The 12,222-nt window shown below is 41.8% G+C and overlaps 1 protein-coding gene across 7 annotated transcripts in view; it reads left to right on the top strand.

The window, feature by feature from the left end:
• The window catches only part of LNX1 (ligand of numb-protein X 1), a 200,907-nt gene that overhangs the window by 175,186 nt on the left and 13,499 nt on the right, over positions 1–12,222 (top strand). For all 7 annotated transcript variants that reach the window (XM_067735957.1, XM_067735956.1, XM_067735953.1 and 4 more), the window contains one exon: positions 8,356–8,490. In XM_067735957.1, coding sequence (XP_067592058.1) covers positions 8,356–8,490 — 135 coding nt within the window. The remainder of the gene's footprint in view (positions 1–8,355; positions 8,491–12,222) is intronic.

The following is a 12,222-nucleotide window of genomic DNA, read 5'->3' as shown; positions in this document are numbered from 1 at the left end:
GGAAGTTTATAGCTATACAAGCCTACCTCAAGAAACAAGAAAAATCTCAAATAAATAATCTAACCTTACACCTAAAGGAACTAGAGAGAAAAACAAACAAAACCCAAAGTTAGCAGAAGAAAAGAAATCATAAAGATCAGAGCAGAAATAAATGAAATAGAAACAAAGAAAACAATAGCAAAGATCAGTAAAACTAAAAGCTGGTTCTATGAGAAGATAAACAAAATTGATAAACCATTAGCCAGACTCATCAACAAAAAGAGGGAGCAGACTCAAATCAATAAAATGAGAAATGGAAAAGGAGAATTTACAACAGACACAGCAGAAATACAAAGCATCCAAGAGACTACTACAAGCAACTGTATGCCAGTAAAATGGACAATTTGGAAGAAATGGACAAATTCTTAGAAAGGTATAACATTCCAAGACTGAACCAGGATGAAATAGAAAATATGAACAGACCAATCATAAGAAATGAAAGTGAAACTGTGATTAAAAATCTTCCAACAAACAAAAGTCCAGTACCAGACGGCTTCACAGGTGAATTCTATCAAACATTTAGAGAAGAGCTAACACACATCCTTCTCAAACTCTTCCAAAACATTGCAGAGGAAGGAACACTCCCAAACTCATTCTATTAGGCCACCATCAGCCTGATACGAAAACCAAAGATACTACAAAAAAAGAAAATTACAGCCCAATATCACTGATGAATATAGATGCAAAAATCCTCAACAAAATACTGGCAAACAGAATCCAACAGCACATTAAAAGTACCATATACTATGATCAAGTGGGATTTATCCCAGGGATGCAAGGATTCTTCAGTATATGCAAATCTATCAATGTGATACACCATAGTAACAAATTGAAGAATAAAAACCATATGATCATCTCAATAGATGCAGAAAAACTTTTGACAAAATTCAACACCCATTTATGATAAAAAACTCTCCAGAAGGGCTTCCCTGATGGCGCAGTGGTTGAGAGTCCGCCTGCTGATGCAGGGGACACGGGTTTGTGCCCCGGTCCAGGAAGATCCCACATGCCGCGGAGAGGCTAGGCCCGTGAGCGATGGCCGCTGAGCCTGCGCGTCTGGAGCCTGTGCTCCGCAACGGGAGAGGCCACAACTGTGAGAGGCCCGCGTACCGAAAAAAAAAAAAAAACTCTCCAGAAAGTGAGCATAGAGGGAACCTACCTCAACATAATAAAGGCCATATATGACAGACCCACAGCAAACATCATTCTCAATGGTGAAAACATGAAAGCATTTCCTCTAAGATCAGGAACAAGACGAGGATGTCCACCGTCACTGCTATTATTCAACATAGTTTGGGAAGTCCTAGCCATGGCAATCAGAGAAGAAAAAGAAGTAAAAAGAATACAGATGGGAAAAGAAGAAGTAAAACTGTCACTGTTTGCAGATGACATGATACTATACATAGAGAATCCTAAAGATGCCACCAGAAAACTACTAGAGCTAATCAATGAATTTGGTAAAGTTGCAGGATACAAACTTAATGCACAGAAATCTCTTGCATTCCTATACACTAATGATGAAAAATCTGAAAGAAATTAAGGAAACACTCCCATTTACCACTGCAACAAAAAGAATAAAATACCCAGGAATAAACCTACCTAAGGAGACAAAAGACCTGTATGCAGAAAACTGTAAGACACTAATGAAAGAAATTAAAGATGATACCAACAGATGGAGAGATATAGCATGTTCTTGGATTGGAAGAATCAATATTGTGAAAATGACTCTACTACCCAAAGCAATCTACAGATTCAATGCAATCCTTATCAAATTACCAATGGCATTTTTTATGGAACTAGAACAAAAAAATCTTAAAATTTGTATGGAGACACAAAAGATCCCGAATAGCCAAAGCAGTCTTGAGGGAAAAAAATGGAGCTGGAGGAATCAGACTCCCTGACATCAGACTATACTACAAAGCTACAGTAATCAAGACAATATGGTACTGGCACAAAAACAGAAACATAGATCAATGAAACAAGATAGAAAGCCCAGAGGTAAACCCACACACCTATGGTCAACTAATCTATGACAAAGGAGGCCAGGATATACAATGGAGAAAAGACAGTCTCTTCAATAAGTGGTGCTGGGAAAACTGGACAACTACATATAAAAGAAAGAAATTAGAACACTCCCTAGCACCATACACAAAAATAAACTCAAAATGGATTAGAGACCTAAATGTAAGACGGGACACTATAAAACTCTTAGAGGAAGACATAGGCAGAACACTCTTTGACATAAATCACAGCAAGCTCTATGTTGATCCACCTCCTAGAGAAATGGAAATAGAAACAAAAATAAACAAATGGGACCTAATGAAACTTCAAAGCTTTTGCACAGCAAAGGAAACCATGAACAAGATGAAAAGACAACCCTCAGAATGGGAGAAAATATTTGCAAACGAATCAACGGACATAGGATTTATCTCCAAAATATATAAACAGCACATGCAGCTCAATATTAAAAAAACAAACCACCCAATCCAAAAATGGGCAGAAGACCTAAATAGACATTTCTCCAAAGAAGACATACAGATGACCAAGAAGCACATGAAAAGCTGCTCAACATCACTAATTATTAGAGAAATGCAAATCAAAACCAGTTAGAATGGGCACCATCAGAAAATCTACAAACAACTGCTGGAGAGGGTGTGGAGAAAAGGGAACCCTCTCGCACTGTTGGTGGGAATGTAAACTGATTCAGCCACTATGGAGAACAGTATGGAGGTTCCTTTAAGAACTAAAAATAGAATTACCATATGGTCTAGCAATCCCACTGCTGGGCATATACCCAGAGAAAACCACAATTCAAAAAGACACATGCCCCCCAATGTTCATTGCAGCACTACTTATAATAGCCAGGTCATGGAAGCAACCTAAACGCCCAGCGACAGACAAATATATAAAGAAGATGTGGTACATATATGCAATGGAATATTACTCAGCCATAAAAAGGAACGTAATTGGGTCATTAGTTGAGATGTGGATGGATCTAGAGACTGTTATACAGAGTGAAGTAAGTCAGAGAAAAACAAATATCATATATTAACGCATATATGTGGAACCTAGAAAAATTGTACAGGTGAACCGGCTTGCAGGGCAGAAATCGAGACACAGATGTAGAGAACAAACGTATGGACACCAAGGGGGAAAGTGGCAGGTTGGGGGAGGGATCGTGGTGGTTGTATGAGTTGGGAGATTGGGATTGACGTGTATACACTGATGTGTATAAAATGGATGACTAATAACAACCTGCTGTATAAAAAAAAAATAGAGAAAATCTATTTATTAGGTTTATAGATGTGTGTAATTAAAAAAAACACTGCTGTTACCTTGAAAAAAAAAAGATATATAAGAAAATCGCTGATTGTTAGTGTTGGTGTTTTATTCCGTAAAATAACCAAACTCTTACTGCTTTTCATAGTTTAACAGTTAATTCTCTTGGCTTATAGCTGGTATTGAAAAATCACAATCCCTCTCTCAGATTCCAGACCTGAGCCAGTCTTAGACCCAGATTCTATCAAATACAGTGGAGTCTATGACCTCTTGAGGATAGAAACTATAATGCCATGGGAAGAGTTATATAGCAGCAATTTTTTTCAATCTTCCCACAGAGTGACCTCTGGCTGGGATATTCCTTTGAAGGGATAGGAAGAGTTATTGCATCTTGCACGTGACATGTAACATTCTATTATATACTACAGTATCTTTGGAAATAAAAAAAACTATAATTATTTGTAAAAAAAAAAAAAAAAAGATCTCTGATGCTAATGGCTGGAGCACTAAGTAGAGACGAACTCTGTAAATAGCTTATTATTATAAATCCAACTACAGCTCTTATCTCTGTAAGAAGAGGGACCTCCAGTCAAGTGGGTCTATACTATGTCATAAAGGGGGCCGTGTACATGGTCTGTCTGCTGAGGGCAGCACAATCTCAATGCCCAACAGTCAGTTTGGAGTCCTCTGTTTTATGTGTTTGTGTAGAACTATACCCTGTGGCATTGAGGGGGCACGAGTGTGGTAGCTCTTAACTTGATATTTTATGAAGCTAATGTATCAATGCAGTGACCAAACCCACATGAATTACAGTTTACCAAATGTTTTTTTTAAGCATATGCATATATATATATATATATATATATATATATATATGTATATGTATATATGGTTAAAAAGCAGCAAATGCTAGAGTACATTTGGTTTAACTCCAATCTTCCTTCGCAAATGAATAGGCAGAGCCTTTGGCTACGTCACACCTTGAAGTACAGGTACTCTATCAACTCTTACTCTGCCCTAGTTATTACTGGCTAAACAGCCACCGCATGGACCCATGCAACACTGGGTCAGTACAAAGTCTCCCTGGGCTCACAGCTCTGCAAAATGCCTCTCCTGGCCCCTTGTGCAGTGGCATCTTTGATTTACATCTCTCTGTGAAGCTTCTGGTCCGCGTTGCACCCTGCAGTTCTTATGAACCGTAGTGGATTTTGTAGAGAAAAGAGCCATTTCCAAGGTGAACGCGATGGAAGATGCTTGCCCTGTGAGGCATTAGTGTAGCGCTCTCAGACTCTTCCTTCCAGCTGTAAGAGATGGGATCGTATTATTTTGAAATGGGCTAAATATAAATGAGGCTGCCGGCCTATGGCTGCCTTCCGTGACCTCTGCTTACTCCCATCGTATAAACAATATACGCAGTTTTGAGTCAAATCTCAAAAGCGCAGAGAGAAAGTCATCAAACAAAACAAAGACAAGCCTTTCCATGAGAAATGCTACTCGGTTTTAGCCCTCTGGTTTTCTCTGAATATGAGATTTGTCCTGTTTTTTTCAGCTGGAAGCAATTGGTCCCACCTCAGGAGACTCCTTTGTGTGCTACCCATATCTCTTTCCTGGCCCCTGCTTCTGACTCTCCCTGAAGTAGGACAAGCTCTCTGAGGGCAGGAGCCATGTTCCCAAGGCTCTTAGTGCAGTGGCTGGTCCAGAGCAGGCACCTGTCAGCCACAGGGACAGAATGTTTGTAGAAGAGACCTGCCAACAAGCGGAGGTCCACAGGGGAGAACATAGAGGCCAGCAGAATCCCTTCCCCCTAGCCAAAGAAAGGAGAAGAGGGAGTTAATGCTTGGGCTCTTAGAGTAGAAAGAAAATGATACAGCAGCCAGGCTGTGCAACTGGTAACCACTGTGTCCAGAATTTGTCTAGATCTAGAATGTTTAAGGGAGAGGAGAGGAAAAAGTAAAAAGGATTTACCTCTAGCCTGGTCTGCCACTTGAAAGAGTCACAATTGTTAAACAGTCCTTTTGCCCAAATTACAGCATCCCAAGAAATGCAAGAAAGATGCTGTGCTCCCTCTTCCTTTGAGTGTCGGTTATTTTTTCTTAACTTATTTTTGTTTGTTTATTTTTTGGCTGCGTCGGTCTTAGTTGCGCCATGCGGGATCTTCACTGAGGCATGCATAATCTTTTGTTGCAGCGCCCGGGCTTCTCTCTAGTTGTGGCGTGTGGGTTTTCTCTTCTCTAATTGTGGTATGTGGGCTCTAGAACACTTGGACTCTGCAGTTGTGGCACATGGGCTCCGGAGTGCGTGGGCTCTGCAGTTGGCAGCACACAGTCTCTCTAGTTGAGGCACGCGAGCTCAGTAGTAGTGGCCTGCGGGCTTAGGTGCCCCATGGCGTGTGGGATCTTAGTTCCCCGACCAGGGATAGAACCTGTGTCCCTTGCATTGGAAGGCGGATTCTTTACCACTGGACAGTCAGGGAAGTCCCGAGGTTTGTCATTTAAATGACAGGCCTGCTGCCCCCATCTTCCTGGCACAGATTATGTGAGTATGAAATAAACAAGTTTGTGCCATTCTCTCCTTCATTCAGTCTTTCTGTGACGCCCCTCTTCTCACACTCACCTCACATTCACACCAGTGGAAAGAAAGGCTATCTGGTGCTAAGGGCCATTTCTTGACACTGAGTCCAGCTATTGCTGAGAATTAGAGCCAGGATAAACACATTAGCCCATTTTCCACCTTCAACTTCAAATGCTTGGTAAGAAAGCATCAAATAGAATCTCTCTGAGAGCAATTTATAAGGTGGCTGGTAAGAGCTGGAGATCCAGCCTTGCAGGGAATTTATTTCCAAGTAAGTTGATACCAGGGCTATTTATTGGGGTGTATTCCCGCCAAAGTCGGCATTTGAAAATCCAGTGAGAAATTCGTGCTGGAAAATGCGAATTAAATAGCTCTTAGGCTACTTCTTGGCATTTGGGATTTTGCACAGCAAGTTGATTCGGTATGTAAAAGTCTCAGATTTTCTCAATTATCATGAGCTGGTTGGGCCTGCCACTGCTGCTGGTCCTGAATTGACATGGTACAACATGTGGGCCTGGACACAAACCCACCGCCACCACTGAGATCCTTCAAAACGTCGGAGTTTCCCTGAAGATAAGGAGCGCATCTGGGCTCAGCAGTTGAAGTTTTGACTTGAATGTTTGCCACTTCTTATCTTTTAGTAATTTTTCCTTCAGAAAGTTCCAAATGAGATAACCTCATTTGGATAAGTGAGGCCTACGGTATAAAGAAAGAGACAGTTATTACAAAATATTCTTCCAAGAACTCAGTTTAGTTGGTTAATACCATAGTTCTTCATGTCAGCTTACTTCAGTATTGTTTCCTGGGCTTGTTATTTTTTATCCTGTTGTGACACAGGCTTTATATATGATGAGAGACACCAGGGAATTCAAGATAGGCAAATGAGCAGAGGAAGGGTAAGTGATGACTGGGCAGGGCAGCAGAGGTGATGATGTGAAGGAGAGTGAGTGAAGGACTTAGACTTTCTTTGTAGGGTTTCCTACGTTTATGTGAAATGAGTCAACTCTCCTGGCCCACCATCCACCATGATGTTTACAATAGACACTGCACTTCAGCAGGTGTTTTTAAACATTCATCTCATGTATAGCCACCCAGCTGATGACCCCTAAGCTTCTTCAAGAGATCGCCGAGAAGAGACATTAATATAAGAATGTAAAGTCATGAAGGTTTGGGCTGGACAACTGTGGGGATTTGATCTCTTGGTGGGTTCTTATTGCTTAAGGTTTTAAGACAAGGTCCCTGTTCCGGAGAGTGGGAGTGATGAGAAGGAAGCTGCGGAGAGGCAGGAAGCGAATATCTCCACTCCCATTGTCTGAGCCCATGGAGAAGAGCGTGGACTTTCCATGGCCTCCTTTCACGACCTGACTTGTCCATGGTGTGACATCTGTGCCTGTGAAGCAAGAGGGCAGGCAGGCCACTGTCCATCTGTGCTGTGATGCGGAGCCGTCTGGGGATGAGATGTAGAGGGGAACGCCTAGAACTTATTCCTCTCTTCTCCACCTTCCTTGTCCTCAAACCTAGCCTTTCCTGGTTTCTAATCAAATCTAGTCATGACTTAGCCACGGTCAGCTTTTACTCAAGTGACAGGGAGGTCAGCAGACTACTTCATCTTGGACCATCAGGGAGCCTTGTTCTGGACGTCTCACAGGTCCAAGGTCTGGTCTATCTGGCCTGCAGATCTGGAACCTCAATAGTCAGCAGTTCTGGAATAATGACCCACACTCTCAGACACAAGTGAAACTCATCTGTGGCAGAGAGCCAATAGGTAAATTTATGGTGTGGAATGAACCTTCCTAATAATCAGTGCATTTGCTATTTGCAATGCTCTGTCCAAGTGTCAGGGTACATAGCAGAGAGGACTAGTCATCACAATTAGCGGCTGTCACATAAAAAAGGATCAAGGGAGAGGCGTTTAATCAGGCTGCATTATAACCTGCCGTCATCCTCAGATTTCTGAAACGCTCATCCTTTCCAATGCCCCAATGTTTGAAACTGTCAGACACAGGATTCCTCTTCCTGCAGTGGTGGTGTTGCTGCCACCAGCTCCATTTCTTTTTCTTTATTGTTTACCTGTGTCGTAGACCTTTGATCTGGGATTTGGGCTGGGCTACCACTTTACGCTGTACATTCTGTTCTAGCTGGAAAGTCCTACAGACATGGCTTGTGTGCAGTGGTGCCCGTTCATTAAACATAAATTAGCGACGTCCAACAGTGTCTTTTCAAAGACTGTTGAATGAGTCAAACCTTCCCTAGTTTTTCCCTTGAAGTGACGTTCATTACCCGATTTAGGGATAAAGGAAATAACTCAAGTTCTTGCTAGATTACAAAGCGGGCACGGCCATGGAAAATACTAGAAATAATTTTTTTTCATAAAAGTAAAACCGAGCTCATATCTTGGTAAGCCACTGGTGCTGGGTGCTTTGAATGGAAGCTCAGAGTGGCTAACACCTGTGTCTTATCACACAGGCCAGTGAAAGGCGCATTCACCTCGTCGTGTCCCGCCAGCATCGGCAGCGGAGTCCTGACATCTTTCAGGAAGCTGGCTGGAACAGCAGCGGCAGCTGGTCCCCAGGCCCAGGGGACAGGAGCAACACTCCCAAGGTGAGGCCCAGCCAGGGTATGTCCACAGCTCCTGCAGGGAGCTCTTTCTTGGGAAGGCTGCATACTTGAACATTTTTGAGTGTCACCTCTGTACTTCATCACTTAAACACTATTTGACTCGTCTTGTAAAATGGAAAGCCCCAAATCCCATCTTTGAGAACTGGTGAGATAACAGGTGTCTTTCATCCAAGCAGGAGAGAGGAAGGTGCATGAGAGTTTTGAAACCTGATCTTGAAAACCAGACCTCATATGGGGACCTAATTTCTAGCCTAAGCCAGATGGATGTCGTGTTTTTCCAACAGGCATTTTGTTTAAGGACTGCTCCCATTCACTTTGCAATGAAGCAAGAGGTTTGCTTGGTTTCTAGTTTTTGAAGTTCCCAGTCTGCCTGAAAATTAATGATTCCCCTTTAGTAAGTTTGTTTTTGCAAGAAGGACCCAGGAAGATAATAAAAACACTTGAAGTTCATGTAACATTAGGGAGTGGTGGGATTGGGACAAACCAGAGAGCGTATGTCCTTCTGGCGTTAAATTCCAGAACAATTTTAAAACACTGTGGATGAAGCGGAATGCATCTCTAGGCAGAATGCCTCCTTCAGGGCAGCAAAGTGTAGCCTGTCTTTAAGTGAGGTGACTCAGTGCGATATGTACTTCTGTCATGGCTTTTATTAGAGGCAATACTGTAACCTCCCCATTTGGATGGGGATCTAAGCAACACAAACCTTGTTTAGTGCAAATTCAGTGTCCTATAGCCTTAGCTTGGCATCCTGTTGTGATGGCAATGAGTTTCTAGCCATCATTCCTCCTGGGACCTGGTTTCATTAAATCACTTGTCACTAAAATCTTATAGGTAGCCCATTCTTCTTGCAACAGAGATTACATTCTACACAAGGCTGTGTTTCAGTTTGGAATAACTCATGAGTTTGAGTTTTTGAGCAGTGGATACAGAAACAGTACTCAAATTTTTGATTTTGGAATACCTCTGCTTTCTATACTGTTAACTGCACAGCCTACAGAGCTATACCACCTCTCCTTTCTCCAGCCAGCCAGCCAGCCATGCCCCATAAATCCATAAATGTCAGGTTTATTTACAATAAACAATCTAGAAAACCCAAGTACCTCCTGCTAAAACCTTTTATGGCTAAGGACCCCCTGGTGTCTTTTGGCTAATAAATACCATTAGTGTTTAAATTAAACCAATGGTATTTATTAATGGAAAACTAGCTTATTAGCTCAATTAATTAAAGTTTTAATCCGATTATAGTTGAGTTAACTAGACCATATTATATTCTGGTTCATTACACCGCTAAGAACGCAGCTTCCACCAGCACTGGGGGCGTTATATTCCCTTCCGCCTAACCATCATGAATCATGGAAACAGCCGAGGTCATCTGAAAATATTTTTGCTGCAACCTCCTATCATGTGTCCAGTTCCTGGAAAACATATATAACAGACTGGCCTAGTGGGAACCTGTAATTATTTTCATTTTAATGTATAGTTCTATCTGCCTTCTGAAATGTACACACACACACACACACTGGCATATTTAAAACTAAACTAAGACACATAGACATTTGATGATTTAGTTTTTTATGATCCTACTAAAGTTTTATTTAGGAAGCAACATGGCCTTTTGAAAGTAGGAGCTTAAATGATTCAAAGAAATACCAAAGAAGGCAAACCAAGATTTGTGAGACAGAGAAGTTTTTAGCCAATTGAAAAGTTAAAGAATGACAGGCATCAAATTTAGGAGTGTGGTTACCTCTGTGGGAGAGGAAAGGGAACGTGACCAGAGGAAAATCACAGAGGGACTTGAGCTGCACACAGGACCTGTATTTCTGAGGCTGCGTTGCAGAGTACACGGGTAGGTCATTATGTTCATCTTTATACTTTTATTATACGTCTGAAATGTTTTCTTTTAAAAATCCAAAGCAAACAGTCCATAACGTATTTTAAGAGCTGAATGATGAGTATACAGGTGCCCGTGATACTTTTTAATCAGTTTGAACTGTGTCATAAAAAACTATATTTTTAAACATTAGGGAATATTCTGAGGTCTCCACAGTAGGGAAGGGGGTGGGGACAGAACACGGGTGGAAAAGAAGATCTCTGTCGTATGTAGCTCTTCTTCTCCCAACCAAAGTTAGGCAACTCTGGGTGTGAAGGGTTCGGGGTGTCAAGGGATGATGACTCGGGTTTTCCTGTCCCTAACATGGATCTCTCTCTGGTGGGGAACCGAGTGGCTGTCAGAGGCACAGGACACCTTGATTTGGGGTAGCCCAGACATTCATGCTGAGCCTGTACCTGCTCGACAAAACATCCCTGTGCTCAGTGCAGCAAGACTGCTTGGTAAGCACTGAGGAGGTGTGATGGAAAGACTCTGTCTCCAGGGACTTGTATCTGAAAGCACAGACAGCACATCTCTGCAGCCGGGTGGACATAGCTTTCAGCATTCAAATCTTATATGTCATGTATTTTATTTGACAGCGTTAAAGTTGGTTTGAGTTCTCTATTCAGTGAGACAAATTCTTTCTGGAATAATTGGGTAATTAATTCTTTCATGTGTGTTTTTCTGACCATCACCTGAAACTTGATAGATTAATTTATATCACGTGTTTAAATGGTACCTCTAAAAGCAGAGCGGTGTACAGGGGAGAGCAAGGATTTAGGGTCAGACATCCTAGGTTTCAGCACTCAATCTTTCTCCTGCCAGTTGTGATTCACTGATCAAATTTTTTTTAATGGTGAGCCTCGGTTTTCCTGGCCTGACACATGGAAGTAAACAACAAATAATTTTTTCTTTTCCTAAAGGAGTAGCTGTCCAGTCTGTACATTATTCAGGCAATATTTATTCATGACAAAATAATTAAGGCCTCAGTAACACGCCCTATTAACTGGAGTGGCAGGAGAGAAGCCAGTGGAACTTCTGGAATATTTCATAGGATATGTCATTTTGCTGCTTTCACATGAATTTAATAACACATTTTTTTAACCAAAGTATCCTCAGATAAAGGCCGTATCTTCCATTTAACTGCATTTCTTTTAGCCACAGGTTTGCCGTATGTGGGCATTCTGACCCATTTTATAGATGAAGTCAGAGGAACCTGGAGTGATTACAGTGTTATAAAATCTCTCGCTTATTGCTATTAGAACCCAAATAGCGCTTCCCTGGTGGCGCAGTGGTTGAGAATCTGCCTGCCTATGCAGGGGACACGGGTTCGAGCCCTGGTCTGGGAAGATCCCATGTGCCGCCGAGCAACTAGGCCCGTGCGCCACAACTACTGAGCCTGCGCGTCTGGAGCCTGTGCTCTGCAACAAGAGAGGCCGCGACACTGAGGTCCGCGCACCGCGATGAAGAGCGGCCCCAGCTCACCGCAACTAGAGAAAGCCCTCGCACAGAAACGAAGACCCAACACAGCCAAAAATTAATTAATTAATTAATTTAAAAAAATTATATAGAACCCAAATAGCAACAAACGATGTTCAAACTTTCTACTAGAAAGGCAATTAAATTATTGGAATTTTTTTCACCTGGGTAAACGTTATAAATACTGTATTGCTAAAACCCAGTACTGGATGAATTGTGGGAAATTAGCATTTTCACAGCGTATTGTTGAGATTATAAATGATAGAGCTGTTTCAAAGGTAATTTATCAATATCTATCAAAATGTTAAATGCTCAGGCTCTTTGATTTAGCAGTTATACTTCTAGGACATTAGCCTGAAGAAATA

Source organism: Pseudorca crassidens, chromosome 4 (assembly GCF_039906515.1).
Source record: "Pseudorca crassidens isolate mPseCra1 chromosome 4, mPseCra1.hap1, whole genome shotgun sequence".
NCBI classification, from domain to species: Eukaryota; Metazoa; Chordata; class Mammalia; order Artiodactyla; family Delphinidae; genus Pseudorca; species Pseudorca crassidens.
Note: the sequence above shows the minus strand (reverse complement) of the source record. Positions and strands in the feature narration are given on the sequence as shown.